The sequence below is a fragment of the Gopherus evgoodei genome, chromosome 9 (genome assembly GCF_007399415.2).
Source record: "Gopherus evgoodei ecotype Sinaloan lineage chromosome 9, rGopEvg1_v1.p, whole genome shotgun sequence".
In the NCBI taxonomy this organism is placed as follows: domain Eukaryota; kingdom Metazoa; phylum Chordata; order Testudines; family Testudinidae; genus Gopherus; species Gopherus evgoodei.
The window spans coordinates 15,287,169-15,305,238 of record NC_044330.1 but is presented as its reverse complement, the minus strand read 5'-3'; the positions used below and the strand labels follow the sequence as shown (position 1 = coordinate 15,305,238).

Genomic DNA, 18,070 nt, shown 5'->3' with positions numbered 1-18,070 from the left:
ATTTTTTTAAATGGTATGGACCTTTTGTTACCCAGTCAGATTGCTCTCTTTTTACACCTCATTTTTACAACATGATTTATAGGTCTTCATTAACGGTTAACATTTTTATTGGGTTTTGTATTGTGCTTTATATTGGGATTTCAATAGCTACTGACTATGACCAAGATATGTATTGTCTATTACTTTAAACTGAAATATTGGTTAAATAAATCCATCCCTTCTGAAATTAGAGATAATTAAACCATTTGTTTTAATAAGAGCGACATTCAAAGTGTTAACTTCTCAATGTATGAAAAAATTGGTATGATTCAACCAGCAATGACCCTGCCATTAATTATATGATATTAAAAAAAATATTACTAAGTAGAAATCATGTGGAAGGGAGGAAAATTAATAAAGGGAAATGACTGTGTGGAAAAAATAATTTAAAAATAACCTGGCTAGATACATACAGAAGGCTGCCTGAATGAAGATACTAGTAACAACTACAGCAACAAAACGTCTTTAAAATAGCATCAGACATGATATTAACTCACTGCTATTTTATGGAGCAGTGAAAAATTCAAGTACAAGTGATTGGTGCAATCTCATAAGCAAAGGGACAAAATATTACAGAAACTCCAACTGTGATTAGGATTCTGACAGCAATGGGGTTGTACAAACACTTCTTCAGTAAGGAAGGATGGTCAAGTGGTTAGTACAGTAGCCTAGGCTGATGGAGACCTAGTTTCAATTCCTGCTTTGCCACAACTACCCTGTGAGATCTTGCACAAGTCATTTGAAAGCTCTCTGACTCAGTTTCCCCATCTGCAAAATGGTAATAATAGAAATTCCTTACCTCAGAGGTTTACTGGGAAGAAAAATATATTAACGGTTGGGAGGTGCTCAAATACTATAATGATGGAAGCACATACTAATAGGACAGTTCCTGCCCTAAAGAGCTTATAATCCAAATAAGTATGACAGAGAAGAAATAACTTTAACTGGCTGTAGATCAGATCTTAAGTGACTTGGTCCAGATGATGAGGAAATCTATGGCAGAGTCAGGAATTGCAGCCAGGTCTCCTAAGTCCCAGTCCAATGTCTTAAGAAGATGACTATCCTTCTTTTGTGTGCAAAAACATTTTTGGTTTTGTAATGGAAATGCAAGATGATTTCACTCCAAATTTCAACTGGAAAATTAAAAGCACAAAGAGATTAATCCTTTAAAACATCCATGTATACAATTTGGATAGGCCTACAGATTTGATTAGCAAGAGAGACGAGAGAAGATGAAAAGAAACACGTTACCCTTTCCCACAGTGAGAACAGTTAAAAATTCTTCTTAGGGCAAAAATAGGTTCTGCTAGGGTATATGCAACTTGAGTATTTCCCTCTAACTACATTGTTTCAAAAATATGGACCCAATCCTGAAGTACTTACACTTACAAAATACCAGCTGAAGTCAATGGACTTTCCATGAACATGGATTGCCAGATTGGGTGCTTCTGAAGTGAAATATGACAACAAGCTTAGCCACAAAATATATGCTGCCCTCAAGAATTGATGAGAAATACATTTTCACACTAAGATGATACCCCAGCAAAGAGACTAAACTATCAGTTCACGTGAAACATTTCATTAAAAGGATTACAAAACATTCTCCCTGTTGCCATGCTGAAAACCTGACATGCCATAAAGTGCTGTTTACAGGACACATCTATAGAACCAGTGTATCATGCTGCTGGTAGCCCCTATAGCCAGACGAAGATTGCTGATGGTATTTTGGTTATAGTCTGAGTTTTCTTGCTATTAACCTTGCTCTCTTGGGTCATGATCCTGCAAGATGTCAGCTGAAGTTGATCTTTATTGGAATTGACATACTCACTACTCAAGAAGTACTCCGACCATGTAGGATTGGAGTCTAGTTGCTTCATCACACAGTAAATTATTTATTTTGTGTTTATGAAGCCATAGATTTTTGACATGAAAAGGGCTGAGGTCTCAATGAACGCTGTGTGAACAGAGCAAAACAAATTCCATTTAAGTGTTTAAAGAATTTACTTCTACCACTAGTGCCCCCTTTTTTTATGGATTCATAGACTCTAGGATTGGAAGGGACATTGAGAGGTCATCGAGTCCAGTCCCCTGCCCTCATGGCAAGACCAAATACTGTCTAGACCATCTCTGATAGACATTTATCTAACCTACTCTTAAATATCTCCAGAAATTGAGATTCCACAACCTCCATAGGCAGTTTATTCCAGTGTTTAACCACCCTGACAGTTAGGAACTTTTTCCTAATGTCCAACCTAAACCTCCCTTGCTGCAGTTTAAGCCCATTGCTTCTTGGTCTATCCTTAGAGGCTAAGGTGAACAAGTTTTCTCCCTCCTCTTGATGATACCTTTTTAGATACCTGAAAACTGCTATCATGTCCCCTCTCAGTCTTCTCTTTTCCTAACTAAACAAACCCAATTCTTTCAGCCTTCCTTCGCAGGTCATGTTCGCAAGACCTTTAATCATTCTTGTTGCTCTTTTCTGTAAATGTTTGAGCGATCCACTTGAACTGACATAAATGTTTGTAGAAAGCCAAGTCCAAAAGGCCCATGCACAAACAGCCACAGATCCTGAAGTTTCTCTAACTGGGGTTGTAACAGACAGATCCTCAGCACAGAAAGGGACCTGTAACACATATTCACCAGGGGGTTACACTTGCCCAATAATCCAGGAACAGAAAAAAATACCTTGTGATTTATATGACCAATTGCAACTAAGCCAGGCATCACTAATTTTGCATATTTGTTATCCCCTAGAGGGGTAAAACTTTTTAAAAGATATTCTGTGACCAGAACAAAAGACTTAATTCATTGAATAATAATATCTATTGCAAATTATTTTCTCAGTTCTATTCAGCATTATACATAGGTATTTTTTTGACAAAATGTGTTTTCATCCATAAAACTCCAATTTGTTAAAACCAAAATTGGTCAGGAGAAAGTGTTAGTATTGATCAAGTTCCAATTTCAAAACTGTTTTGGAAAAAACTGTTGAAATTGTCAAAACATCCCATTTCAAGATTTTTGAAACAAAAAATTCAATTTGTCTGTTTGAAACGACTTTTCAGTTAGTAAAAATGTAGAAAAAGGTTGAAATAAAAATGAAACAGAAATTATGTAAATGAAATATTTTGATTGACCCAATTAAATTTGTTTTTTTCAGATTTTCAGTTTGAGAGAATTTGAGATTTTGATTTTTCATCCTTATTTGGGATGGGAAAACCATTCCCAACTGAGCTCTAATTATACCTCCGTCTCATAATGGAGTAACAGAAAAAAATATCATTCAAAACTAATATTTTATGTCATATTACACATCATTTCACATAAGTATAGTGAATGGAAGACCTGCCTTATAGTGAGAGATTTAAGGAACTCAATCTATTTAACTTACAAAGAGTTTAAGAGGGGCCTTGATCACAGTTTATAAATTCGTAACTAGGGAGAAGATATCTGTTCGGAAAGGGCTCTTTTCTCTAGTAGAGACAAAGGCATAGTAATATCCAATGGCTGAAAGTTAAAACTAGCCAAAATCAAGGTGGAAATAAAATGTACATTTTTAACACAGAGTAATTAACCAATAGAATATCTTTCCAAAGGATAAGGCGAATTCTCCATCACTGAAATGTCTAAATTAGGATGGGATGTTTTTTTGAAAGATACTCTTTAGTTTAACCACAAATGATTTGGATTGATACAGGAATTAGTGGGTAAAATTTGATGGCCTGTTTTATGCAGGAGGTTAGATTACATTTTCACAATAATCCTGTGTGGCTTTAAAATCAGTAAGAGTTTACAATGTGTATACAATATATATATAAAGGCAAACAAACACAAGAGAAGATATAGGCCCAAGTCTAGGGGCTACTACGATGAGAAAAGGCTGTTTGAACAGGTATGTTTTAAGAAGGGATTTGAAGGAGAAAGAGAATTTTTGGCAGATGTTGCCAGGGATAGTGGCAACCAAAAACTAGAGAGGGAGATGAAGGGAGAAATAAGGTGAAAGGATCAATGTGATCATAAGGAACAGAAGAAGAAAAAAATGCTGAGATTTTGATTGAGGCAAGATGATAATAAAGAGCTTTGTCTATATGAATAAAGAGCCTCAATTTTATGCAGTAGGAGGAAGCTAACTAGTGGAAAGATTCAAGAAGGGTGATGACACATTCAGAGCCATGGAAGAGGCATAAGATGGGCACTGAATCTTATTGCAAAGCAAAATCACCAAGTGAAGAAGCAAAGATAGCAAGTAGAATCCTGAAAACCTTCTGCCTGGCCATTGGATCAGAATTAAAGTGTGATAGTTTTCCCCGCATAAAAATCAGTCTTTACCAAAGTAAAGAGCCTTGAGGGATATCCTGTCCTGGGTATGTCCTCTTCTTTTCTTTCCCTCAAAATCATGAGACTGCCTTATAGAATTCCAGAGGAGGAGAATGGTTAACAAGAAAAGGACTGTGCATCAATAGCTGTTGCTTTGGTTACAAAGGCACATAAGCATGTACAGTCGTGACAAGTTATTTTCAGCTTTATCCAGAGATAAAGAGAGAACATTAACATAAAGATTACTACTTGTTAATGTTACCGAGTCACTCTCTGGTGATAGGTCTCAATATGGTGTCATGCCCCACAAAATACTGGATAATCATTGCTATGGGAACGATTAACACTGAAGTGACACTTAATGCTGAATGCACAGAATTCAGCAACTCAAAAAGGTAAGGTTGCTGTTCATACATCTTCAACATACAGTGCTTTCTCAGGCCCCACTACTTCTATTGATTTCAATGGGCACAATAATGGGCCCCTAGCTGCCTGTATGTGAACATTCCTAGATGTTACTGAGTCCTGCTAAAGACAGTAAATTGAAAGCCAGTGACTTTGCCCAGTGAAGTAATGTCTGCCCCACAGTGAAAATCAAGCACCTGGAGAGACCAAACAAATGGAAAGATCTTCACTGACACTTCACACCTTCTGCAAATAAAGACGACAAGAAATTCCAGTTCCAAGAACAGGCAGAAAAGAAACAGGAACAGAGAGGGCAAAGACTGCATGTTCCCAGCAGTGAGGTCTTGGGGAGTTGGGACTTTGCTGGATCTCCTGATGCATATGCAGTAAGCACCTAGGGGACAAATGCTCTTCCCCATGCCCAGCCCATGAATCAAGCTGTCATAAACAGATAGTGAAGGGTTAATGCCTCTTTTACCTGTAAAGGGTTAAGAAGCTCAGTGAACCTGGCAGACATCTGACCAGAGGACCAATAAGGGGACAAGATATTTTCAAATCTCGGTGGGGGGAAGTCTTTTGTTTGTGCTCTTTGTTTTGGGGTTGTTCGCTCTTGGGACTAAGAGGGACCATACGTCAATCCAGGCTCTCCAAATCTTTCTGAACCAATCTCTCATGTTTCAAACTTGTAAGTAACAGCCAGACAAGGCATGTTAGTCTTATTTTTGTTTTCTCAACTTGTAAATGTTCCTTTTGGCTGAGATGATTTTACCTCTGTTTGCTGTAACTTTGAACCTAAGGCTAGAGGGGGTTCCTCTGGGCTATATGAATCTGAGTACCCTGTAAAGTATTTTCCATCCTGATTTTACAGAGATGATTTTTACCTTTCTTTTCTTTAATTAAAAGCCTTTTTTTCTTAATACCTGATTGATTTTTCCTTGTTTTTAGATCCAAGGGGATTGGATCTGGACTCACCAGGGACTGGTGGGGGGAAGGGAGGGGGGGATGGTTAATTTCTCCTTATTTTAAGATCCAAGGTGTTTGGATCTGTGTTCACCATGGAATTGGTGAAGTCCCTCAAGGCTACCTAGAGAGGGGAAAGTTTTGGGGGGACAGGGAGTGATCCAGACACTGAAAATTCTGGATGGTGGCAGTGATACCAGATCTAAGCTAGTAATTAAGCTTAGAAGTGTCCATGCAGGTCCCCACATCTGTACCCTAAAGTTCAGAGTGGGGAAGGAACCTTGACACAAGCCCACAGAATGGGAGTGGAGCTGGAACCTGGGCTGAGATAGAGGTTAATACACACAGGTCCTTTGGTCTATTCACATTTGAAAGTTCACAGGCACAGCAAATGCTAGCCCAATGGGTAATACTCTGAACTAGACATGCTTTGCACTCACAACAGTTCTGAGATATGGTGGCTCCTAGAGTGAGATGTATTCATGTGTATAAATAAGAAGTCAGATGATGCTGCTAACAATTTAGGAAAGGGCAGATTCATCCTGCAGACCTCCAGGAGTGACACTGGAACATAAAGGCCTGATTCAGATCTTCATTACACTGGAGTAAATTAGAAGTGTTTTTAATTTTGCTCTTCATACAACAAAGAGTAACTGTGATGTGGTGTACACCAGTGTAAAGGGGATCAGAATCAGACCCCAATATTTTATCATAAGATAAAGTTTATGCATAATGTATGAAACCGTTGTTGATTGTATGGATTTTTATTAACCATTCAACCAGCGACAAAGTAGCTTGACATAAAACCTCTTTCAGCTCATCCTGGGAGCCAGGCCATGAAGCATGTGCTTATGGACAACAGGGCATGCAGATAGGGAGGTACGGCTGGGGCAAATATCAGTCAGGGAGTGGAAAGGATTAGCTTCATGACTGATAGGGCCAAAAGCAAAGGTGAGCTCTCTAAGCGCTGGCGTGTGGAGGGACAGCCCATGAATTACCCTCTGATGGTAGGGGGTGAACCGTTTCAATCCTGTTGGGTCTCACTGCCAGAAGAGTGGACTAGGCCCCATCTCAAAGTGCAGCAGTTGCTGGAACCCCAGCTGCTACACAGTCTTTACACTGTGCTTTGGTTATGCTTAGGACCAACTTGGGCAATTAGGAGGGAAGGCACAAACAGGAAGGAGAAAAGTAGGGAACTAATGCCCGGAGAGTGGATGGGAAGAAGCTACTGAAAAATAAGGAGATCCTTAACCCAATCCTAAAAATAAAGACACAGGAAGGAGGAGAGACTCACAAGCAGTTACTGGAGTGAGTAGAGTTTCCAGAGCATAAATGTGTGTGTGTATGTGTGTGTGTGTACACATGGGTGTGTTTGAGACAGAGGCTAGAAATGTAATCAGTACCAGTGATCTAGCACTAAGCCTCTCGGTCCCAGTCCAGCAAACACTTACTTGATTACTTCCAAGAATACCAGTACTCCCATTACAGTTAGTGGGGCTACACATGTGCTCAAAGTTAAACACGTGCTTGAGTGCTTTGTTAGATCAGGGCCCTGAGCCTACAAAACCTTACTCAAGTGAGTATTCATTGCTCGAGTGATGAGGCTCATCGAAGCTGATAGGGACTACATGCAGTGATTAATCTTTGCAGAATTGGGGTCTTACTAGTTGTCTTTCTTATTGTACTCTGTTTCCCTGAGACCACTGGTTAGGTCTTTTTTCCTTGCATTTCAAAGAGCATGAAAAGTTATCAGAAAAACAATCTCAGCCAATTTTTTTTAAAAAAGGCTCGATATCTGGAATTAAATTTTATAGCACTCCATAAAATTGAAGTATGAGCCAAGGGTTAACAACAACCTTGAATTTTGCCCTTAAAATTAGTCCCAGAAAATCTACTTAATTATAAATACTTTAGCGCTATACAGTGTCCTGCTGATTGATATGCCCCAGAGCTATCTTTGTCGGCAGTCTTTTAAGCACTAATCCTTCATTTTGGTCCTAATAGTGAGATGGGGTCCTCCTTTCTAGTTAGACCATCAATTTTTACCTGCCAATACAGTTTGATGAGCTTGCTTATATGCTGTTCACTGCCTCCTGACAGCCAGTACATGTAGTCAGCAATCATGGCACTCCTAATGACAAGAGCAGAATAAAGACATGAATGTTGGGGAGGGGAGGGACATAAAACACCAAGTTTTTAAAGCAGATAATATAAAATGAATATAATATGAAGTTTATATAAAAAGGGCACACAGTTATACATAACTATCAGTCATTGCTCAGCAGTAAAACACATTTTGGGAATACAGCAAGCATTTTTATTAGGGAGCTAAACTATATGCGAGAAAACAACCTAACATTTTTTCCTTTTATGTTTTTTCTATTTATATTGTGCTCAGATATTTAATGGCTGCTCAGAAATATTTTATTCTGGCTGCTGCTTATTATGCTTTAAAGCATTTATGGACTAAGATATATTAAATATAGTCTAAATTTCTTCCAGAACAGCACTGAGATGTGCTGCAAGTCTGAGAATATCTCAGTTTACCACAAAGTCAAACATAGTTCACCTTTGATTAAATTATGCTATTAAAAAACCAAACCAATCAGCAATCTTTGTATCTAATTGAATACGCTTTAGTCTCCAGACTGTTTGTTATAACCATTGCATTACTCTTATTAGACTGAGGGGATATTACAAACTATTGTAAAGCAGATATTAATGCATTGCTTTCATTGACTTTAGAAAATCAGTTTGCTTTTATGGCCGCTTCTCCAAACTGCTCTCCATTTCTTATCCTCCAGAGATTCCAAATCCAATTAAATGTGACTAGATGTAATTCCAAATTGTCACTTTAGTCAATTAAACATATAATAATCTTGTGTACCTAATTACTAGCACCAAAAGTTTATTTGTTGATGTAGTGCTATCAATGTGTATATCTGCATGTTTCCCTTATCACTGCCTGTATATTAATTGTACTTTGACATTACTGTAAATTAAATTTGAAGTCTCCCCCCAGTTAAGTGTATCGCAATGAATAATCCCAATCTTGTTGTAATACCCTTTCAGATTGTTTTCCACCACAGCATTATGTTCTTAACAAGATCTGACCAAAAATTACAAGGATTTAATAATAAACATTTCAAAGCAGGCCTGATATTAGAAGGCTGCATATTGTGACACTGTATTATAGACCTAGGAACAACATCTGCTCTCAGTTGTATGCATGCAGCTTCCATTGACTTCAGTGGGAGAGATTACTTCAGTGGAAGCCATGGGTTGGATATAATTCTAAGGCTCTCTATCTAGCCCTCATTCAAGTCACTGGCACAAGTATCATTGACTTCAGTAGGACAAAGAACAGCATCTAACTGAGCACATGGGACAAATATGACCAGATGGGTTGGTTGGCATATGACAGGAGTTTGTTTCCCCATCTTCACTCCAGGCAACGCTTGCTGATCCTATCATCCATGTGACTCCATCCTGTTGAAAAGAACAGCATCTAACTGAGCACAGTTAGTACTCTTGTACCCTGATACCGTGGACACAAAGGGTGACATCACGGCCACTGTGAAGTTAATGGCAAAACTCTCATTAACTTTAACGGGGCCAGGATTTCACCCCCAGCATGTAACTGAGGAGGAAGGGAGAAGCTAAATATGAACCCTGCAAGACGTCTGGAAGGATATTGCCTACATTTGTAGAACGATTCTGTATTGTTGTTCACAATTTATATGCAGGGTGGTCTGTAATATTTCTACTTGCTCTGGTAAAAGCAATAGTTAGTATTACAATGTACTGTGGGTGTATGTGAGTGATGCTGCCCTCTAGCGTCTAGCCCAAAAGAAAAACAAAAAACTCTTATTACGAACTAAAGCAGTTCTTCTTCAAGTCAAGTGGTGAGGCCTGAAGAAGGCCAGAAAAGCTGAAAGTCTTTAGTTCAAGTTCCAGCTCACCAGGCACATGTGTGATGAGGAGAGATTTATTTAATAACTGTGCCTGCTATCTGCAGTTATGGATTCTTTCCAAGACCAAGAAATGTTATCTATCCAGGTTTGACATGTGTCCATTTTCTAAGCTTTTGAGATGGGAAGGTGCACGGATAGGATCTATAATCCATTCAGCTGGCTTTCTATTAGGAGAATGCCGAAATAAACAGACATTCACCGGTTGGGATTGCATCTGGACCTATTACTCAACAACTGCTGCAATTTTAAAGATTAAATTTTGCAAATCCTTAGACCAAAATGTCATGCTCATCACGGCCTCATTCTGTCCACTGCAGTATGAATATGTCACTGTGGGGATGCCAAGCTGCTCTGCCATGGGCCAAATATGACCAGGTGGGTCGGTTGGCATATGACAGCAGTTTGTTTCCCCATTCTGACTCCACGCAACACTTGCTGAGCCTATCATCCAGGTGACGCCATTCTGGTGAAAATGTAGCCCCAAATCCACCTGTCATTTCTATGACATGGCCTGCCTGTTCCTCCTCAGCTTCAAACAGTTTTCAGGGTTAGTTTTGTAGTTCAAGCACTGGACTGGGACTCAGATGTGGATTCAGTACAAACATCAAAGCCACCTCATCTCTCTGTGACCCAGTTTTCTGTCTGTAAAGTAGGAACAATAATACTTGACTGTCTTGCATATTTAGTTTGTAGGACAGCAAGGACCATTTATTACTACATCTTTGTACCATGCTTAGCCCAATGGTGGGGCGTTGAGGCACCACTGTACTTCGAATGATACCATTTCCCTATTATTCTTCCCCATTATTTTGTTCTCATTTCTATGAACAGGATTCTAACCATGTACACATTTCATGCCTCCATGTTTAGTATACAGCATCTGCTCCAGTTTTTGCTAAATTTCTGCCCCTTGGGCACTTTCGTAAATCCCACTAGGAACGTATCTACACCTTTCATCACTGAAATACCTTTACAAATCTGGCCCTTAGTCTCTCTCTGCGTCAGTTCCCCACCAGCAAAATGGGGATAATAATCTTTCCTTTCTCCTGCCCTGTTACCTATCCTAACTCTAGCATGTAAGCTCTTTGCAGAAGGGACTTTCTCTTACTCTGTGTTTTTACAGGAGCCCAAACTCAGTTTTGGTGTTACTGTAATACAGATTACAATAGCAATACAGAATATTGTCAAGTATCAGAGGGGGTAGCCGTGTCATTCTGGATCTGTAAGAGCAGCAAAGCGTCCTTTGGCACCTTATAGACTAACAGACGTATTGGAGCATGAGCTTTCATGGGTGAATACCCACTTCATCTTGCATCCGACCAAGTGCGTATTCACCCACGAAAGCTCATGCTCCAATACGTCTGTTAGTCTATAAGGTGCCACAGGACTCTTTGCTGCTAATACAGAAGATTGTGTCTCACTCTGTTTTAAATGAATGTTAATTACTATACACAAGGGACCTCTATTTCAAGGCATTTGTACTTTTTGCTCTTCCCAAAACACAGATGGAAATGGGAAATAAACGATACCCCATAATCTGGTGTGCGTGTTATAGTGCTCTATTTATCATGGGAGTTCAGGTGACATTTATAAAGCCATTGAGCTTCACTCTCGTGATATGTATTGTCACCATAAACCCTTAATAAAAATACATATTTCAGTATAATGTAGAGTTGTGTAAATTTTATTCTCTCTCTAATTTTAAGTGTAAAATTGACTAACTCACAATGGAAGACTCCCTTAGCATTATATCAGCCTGCCATTTTGTCCATCCCATTCAACATACATATATAAAAGATACTCTGCTTGTACTGTAGCTAATTTCTAAATGTTAATGACTTGGGTTATGTTTTAATGGCCTAATGCACATTGTAGATTTTGCAAAGGTAGAAAAGGATGGAATACTGGAAGCACTAGAAGAAGAGGTGATAGTAGACACACACTCTACAAGAACCGAATATGGCAAATTAGAAGATCAAGCTGGCACATGGGATTACTCATAAGAGCCACTATTTCATCTAAATGCTTTAACTGTTCCCTGGAGAAGGTCTTCAGAAATCATAAATGAGACATAGGACAATCCTGTGGTTAAACCAAAAGCCTCACAGTTAGGAAATCTGGGTTTTGTTCCCCAGGTCATCATGAAATTCCTTTACGACTTTGTGAAAATCACTTTAATATCTCTGTCAAGTATCAAGGTGTAGCTGTGTTAGTCTGTATCCATAAAAATAACGAGGAGTCTGGTGGCACCTTAAAGACTAACAGATTTATTTGGGCATAGCTTTTGTGGGTAAAAAACACACTTCTTCAGATGCATGGAGTGAAAATTATGACCAGATAAATCTGTTAGTCTTTAAGGTGCCACTAGACTCCTTGTTGTTTTAGTATCTCTGTTTCCAAAATGGGGATACCTTCTTCCCAAAGGTGTTGTATTAATTCATTAATGTTTGCAATGCTGAGATTTTCAGAAGGAAAGCCCTTCATAACTCTGTAAAGTATTATCAGCAATTTGTTTGTTTATTATAAAAGGAAGAAGGCGGCCACCAGAAAGCTTCCCAGGACCCAGATTGCCTTAGATTTGCCTTAGATTTGAAGACAGCATTATCCCCTTTGCTGAAATCCTTTAGAACATAAAGTAATGATGACAGAAATCAGAACAAAGGGTATGGAATCATGAGTCATCTGCAGAAATAAAGTTATAGCTCTAATAAAAGAGCTGATAAGAGAGAAGGAAGTGAATATGGGTCACCAGCAGAGGATCTGAAGTAACATTTTCAAAAAAAACCCTTGGTTCTTAGAAGCCAAGCTATTATTTAAAGCCAGTGGGTCTTAGGCTTCCAAAGGCTACATTTTCAAGTACAAGTACATTTAGGTGCCTAAAGATGCTGATAGGTTTTCAAAAGTGTCAAAGTGAGTTAAGTGCCTAACTCTTCTGGATTTCAATGGGAATTAGGTGTCTAGCCTGTCCCTGCACTCCCCTGAGCACAAGGAATGTACTTGTCCTCTGTCCCTACATGGTTAGATAAACAGTGTTTTCAAGACACTGCTATGTAATATGACTTCAGTTCATGGCATCATCTCCCTGTTTCTGACACCTCCAGTGACATGGCGTCACGGTATAAAATACAGATCTGTACAAATGTGTAATTTCTAAGGCTATCAATACACTCCTAATTGTTCATATTCCTCAGGTGGCAGCAAATGTGCATGGATAATCTGGACTGAAAGAGACAAGTAGTTCCCAGCAGTTGATTAGAAAGTCAGTTCAAATAATCAGGCTTTTCCAATGAATAGCCCTACATGGAAAGCAACCTCTTCTCTTCACAGTTTCTTTTTTTAGGTCTTCTGGTTAAAGCAATGGGACTGGGAATCAGGACCTGAGTTCCATTCCCAGCTCTGTCATAGTTTCCTTGGATGATACTGAGTAAGTCAGACCCAAATTTCAAAAGCATGGTGTCCAGCTTGAGATATCTAAAATATGGCCTGAATTTCAGAGGAACTGCATACCAACTACTCCAGCTGAAGTCAGAGGCAGTACCGGGGGCTCAGCACCTCTGAAATATCATTCCCAAACCTGAAAACCCAAAACTAGTGGCTGCATTTGAAAACATTGGCCTTAGTTTCTGCCTTTGCTTCTTCATCGGTAAATTAAATAACAATTCTTGCATTATAGTGGTATTGGGGGCTTAATTCATTAATAGCCAAAATGTTTGAGAACTTAGATGGAAGGTTCTAAGTTTAATAGCAGGACCAGCAACGACCACTAAAATGTTGCCGGGCAGTTTCCACTCTTACCCTCTATTTTTAGCATTACGGCACAAAGACGACCCTTCTTTACCCATTAGAAATTAATCTTCTCCCTCACTCTCTCTTGAGAATTTCTTTTGTTGCCCTTAATGTAGGGGTTCTCAAACTGGGGGTCGGGACCCCTCAGAGGGTCATAAGGTTATTAGATGGGGGGTCACGAGCTGTCAGCCTCCACCCCAAACCCTGCTTTTCCTCCATCATTTATAATGATGTTAAATATAAAAAAGTGTTTTTAATTTATACGGGGCAGGGGGTCACACACAGAGGATTGCTATGTGAAAGGGGTCACCAGTACAAAAGTTTGAGAACCACTGCCCTAGTGAGAAATGCATAGCAACCTCTTCCTTCAGCTACTTGCCCATGAAGAAAGGAACGAATAGGAGGCAGTGTGCTGCGGCATTGTGGCGCATAGCTTTTTCCTACCCTTGTGGTAATCTGCTCTGATGTAGTGCTACCCTTTGCCATCCAGTTTGAAGTCTGTACCGGTGTCAAGCTTGGACTGAACTTACCAAAACCTACAACCAACTCTACAAACCCCTGACAACTCACCTAAAGCCAGACAGAGAACAGGGGGAGGAGTTGCTGCTTCTGAAGCCCCTCACATGGACAGTAAAGGGCATGAGAGCTACTGAGGTTGCAGCTTCTCATGTACTTGCACTCTGAGCACTGCCACAAGGGGGCATACACAGCCCCAATGGTCACTGATTTCAGGATGGCTATGGTGCTAATGGCACATCCACCCAAGAGTGGAAGGTTGCAGAGGCAATTGTTAAAGAATTGGCTTGACATTTAAGTGGCTCTTCCAAAATGAGAGGCCTTTTGTTATATCATAAAATAGCAGGGCTGGAAGGGAACTCAGGAGGTCATCTAGTCCAACCCCCTGCTCAAAGCAGGATAAATCCCCAGACAGATTTTTGCCCCATGCAAAAAATTCCTAAATGGCCCCCTCAAGGATTGAACTCACAATTTTGGGTTTAGCAGACTCATGCTCAAACCACTGAGCTATCCCCCCCCACCAAATGAAGTATGGAAAGCAGTCACTAGTTAAATACTTGTGCCCTTTAAGGGCTACCACAACAAACCCAAACCCAGCATCTGTTAAGGTAGTAAGGCTAGATTCAAAAATTCTTGCTATATCTGCTCATTCTGGCCACTTGGTGGTGTAAAACAATAAGATATTTACAAAGAACTAATGACACCACAACAGACCCTGAAGTCTGTCTTAATCTTAAAGGATACATATTAAAAGAATCAAAGAAAGTTTTAGATACATGAGTACAGCTGATTCTAACAGAAAGCATATGGCCAGACCAGGCAGAACAGCATGAGGGGTCTGTGATGAGAACTGGAAGAGGTAAATATGCTAAACATGCACAATTTTTTGGAATGCACCAAAGTGTTAAATTTCTAAAAAGGACAAAAAAATCTACTATTATTACTGGAAAATCATTATGTACATTTCCCTTTGTAAATTCTGGCAATAGTAAGATTCACAGTCAGATCCTCAGACCTGCTAAAGTCCTCTTGGTGCCACTTTGGCAATTAAAAGAAGACTTAAGGATGCCTTAAAGATCAGATGAGGATTTCCCAGGATGGGAGGATTCTTCTCTTGAGATGTAGACACATCTGTGCCATCCTCTATGGCCCTCGAATGTAGAAAAATGCCAGGAGCAATAGGGAACATGGCCTTGCTGATGCAAAAGCCCACAGGAGGCCATTGCAACTCTTTGCAAATTAGAGAAGCCCTCAGGTTGTTCTAAATTGTGCCAATTGTTGAACTGGCCTGAACTGCCAGAATTGGGAGAAGGTGGAGAAGGCAGGTAAATGGCATAAAGTAAGTTCTGCTCCCCACCCGAAGTGTGCTCAGTGATCTCCACTGGCCCTGAGCATCTATTATTACTAGTACAATAGCATGAGAAATAGGACAAGGAATCTCTCCCAAAGGTGGAGAAGGCGAAGGCAATTATCCCAAACAGTTGTGCTGCAACAGGGGGAACAAGGGGGCCACGGCTCCACCACTTTTTCCTGGCTGTAAGGGTAAGCAACAGGGAGGAGGGGGTGTAGAAGATAGAGCTAGGGGTAGGGGACTTGGGGCAAGGGGAAGCAGGAGGGCAGGGCCTCAGGGAAAAGGAGTGGGGTGAGGGTGGGGGCTCAGGGAGAAGGGGTGGTGCAAGAGCAGGAGTTTGGGAGGAAGGAGTGGCATGGGGGCAGCAGAAAGTGGCCTCAGGGGAAGTGGCCCCCACTTTTAGGAAGCTTTCACTGTTCCTGACCCCCAAGGCTGGAAGAATCGCGGCCACCGCTCCCAAGAGGAAACTGTGGGTGGTGGTGGTTGGTGACTCCCTTCTTAGGGAGAAGGAGGCATCCATCTGCTGGACTGACCTGGCATCTCAGGAGGTGTGCTGCCTGCTAGGGGCCCATATATGAGAAATTACAGAAAGATTGCCAAGGATCATCTGACCCTCTATGCTGCTCACCCATGTGGGGACTAATGATACTGCAAGCAGATCAGAAGTGATTACAGTCCCTTGGGAGTGAAGATGAAGGAGTTGAGGGCTCAGGTGGTGTTCTCATGATCCTTCTGGTCAAGGGTAGGCCCAAGCAGAGACAGACACATCTTGGAGGAGAATGCATGGCTATATGGATGATGTCACCAGAAGGGCTTTAGCTTCCTCCACCATGGGATGCTGCTCCAAGAAGAACTGCTGAGCAGAGATGGGGTCCACCTTTTAAGAAAGTTGCAGAATATCTTCAGATACAGACAGACTAACCCGGTGAGGTGGGTTTTAAATGAGGTTCAACAGAGGGAAGAGATAAAACTCAAAGGTAAATCAGAAACATGGAGAGCTAGATAACAGGTCAGAATCTGCAGGGAACATGGGCAATCATATCAGGGACAAAGGACAGACAAGAGGGAATATAGAGGGGCAATCTAATGAACATCTTAGATGTCTGTATATTAAAGCAAGAAGTATGAGGAATTAGCAGAAAGGACTAGAAATTCTAGTGCATAAACACAATTACAACATAACTGGCATAAAAAAAAGCTTGGTGGGATAATTAACAGGACTGGATTATTAGCATCGTAGGTACATCTTGAAAAGGAAGGACAGGCAGGGAAAAAGGGAGGAAGTGTTGCTTTGTGTATCAAAGATGTATACACTTGCACTGAGGTTGAGATAGAAGTGGGAGGCAGACCTGTTGAAAGTCTCTGGGTATGGATAAAAGGGGTAAAAAACCAAGAGTGATATAGACTCATAGACTCATAGACTCTAGGACTGGAAGGGACCTCGAGAGGTCATCGAGTCCAGTCCCCTGCCCTCATGGCAGGACCAAATACTGTCTAGACCATCCCTGATAGACATTTATCTAACCTACTCTTAAATATCTCCAGGGATGGGGATTCCACAACTTCCCTAGGCAATCTATTCCAGTGTTTAACTACCCTGACAGTTAGGAACTTTTTCCTAATGTCCAACCTAAATCTCCCTTGCTGCAGTTTAAGCCCATTGCTTCTTGTTCTATCATTGGAGGCTAAGGTGAACAAGTTTTCTCCCTCCTCCTGATGACACCCTTTTAGATACCTGAAAACTGCTATCATGTCCCCTCTCAGTCTTCTCTTTTCCAAACTAAACAAACCCAATTCCTTCAGCCTTCCTTCATAGGTCATGTTCTCAAGACCTTTAATCATTCTTGTTGCTCTTCTCTGGACCCTCTCCAATTTCTCCACATCTTTCTTGAAATGTGGTGCCCAGAACTGGACACAATACTCCAGTTGAGGCCTAACCAGCGCAGAGTAAAGCGGAAGAATGACTTCTCGTGTCTTGTTTACAACACACCTGTTAATGCATCCCAGAATCATGTTTGCTTTTTTTTGCAACAGTATCACACTGTTGACTCATATTAAGCTTGTGGTCCACTATGACCCCTAGATCTCTTTCTGCCATACTCCTTCCTAGACAGTCTCTTCCCATTCTGTATGTGTGAAACTGATTGTTCCTTCCTGGTAGGTGTCTCCTATAAACCATCTAACCAGGAAGAAGATGTGGATGATAATTTTTTTGAATAACTAACAAAACCATCCAAATCATAGAACTTGGTGGTGATGGGGTACTTCAACTGCCGAGACATCCATTGGGAAAACAACACAGCAGGCACAGATTAGTCAACAAAAGTTCTTGGAATGCATCAGAGACAACATTTTATTACAGAAAGTGGAGAAAGCAAGTAGGGGAGATGCAGTGCTAGATTTGTTTCTAACAAACAAGGAGGAACTGGTTGAGAATTTGAAAGTGGAAGGCAGCTTGGGTGAAAGTGATTATGAAATTATAAAGTTCATGCTTCTAGGGAATGGTAGGAGGGAAAAAAGCAGAATAAAGACAATGGACTTCAAGAAGGCAGACTTTAACAAGCTCAGAGAACTGGTAGGCAAGATTCCATGGGAAGCAAGTCTAAGGGAAAACAAGAGTTCAGGAAAGTTTGCAATTGCAGAAGAGCAAACTATCCCAATACATATGAAAGATAAGAAGTATGGTAAGAGACAATCTTGCCTTAACCAGGAGATCTTTGAC

General features: G+C 40.5%; 1 protein-coding gene across 1 annotated transcript in view; it reads right to left on the bottom strand.

Annotated features, from left to right (window-relative positions):
* SPATA16 (spermatogenesis associated 16) overlaps nt 1-18,070 on the bottom strand; it is a 121,100-nt gene that overhangs the window by 59,478 nt on the left and 43,552 nt on the right. Inside the window, exon 4 of the mRNA XM_030575458.1 lies at nt 7,768-7,852. Within this exon, the coding sequence (XP_030431318.1) occupies nt 7,768-7,852 (85 nt within the window). The remainder of the gene's footprint in view (nt 1-7,767; nt 7,853-18,070) is intronic.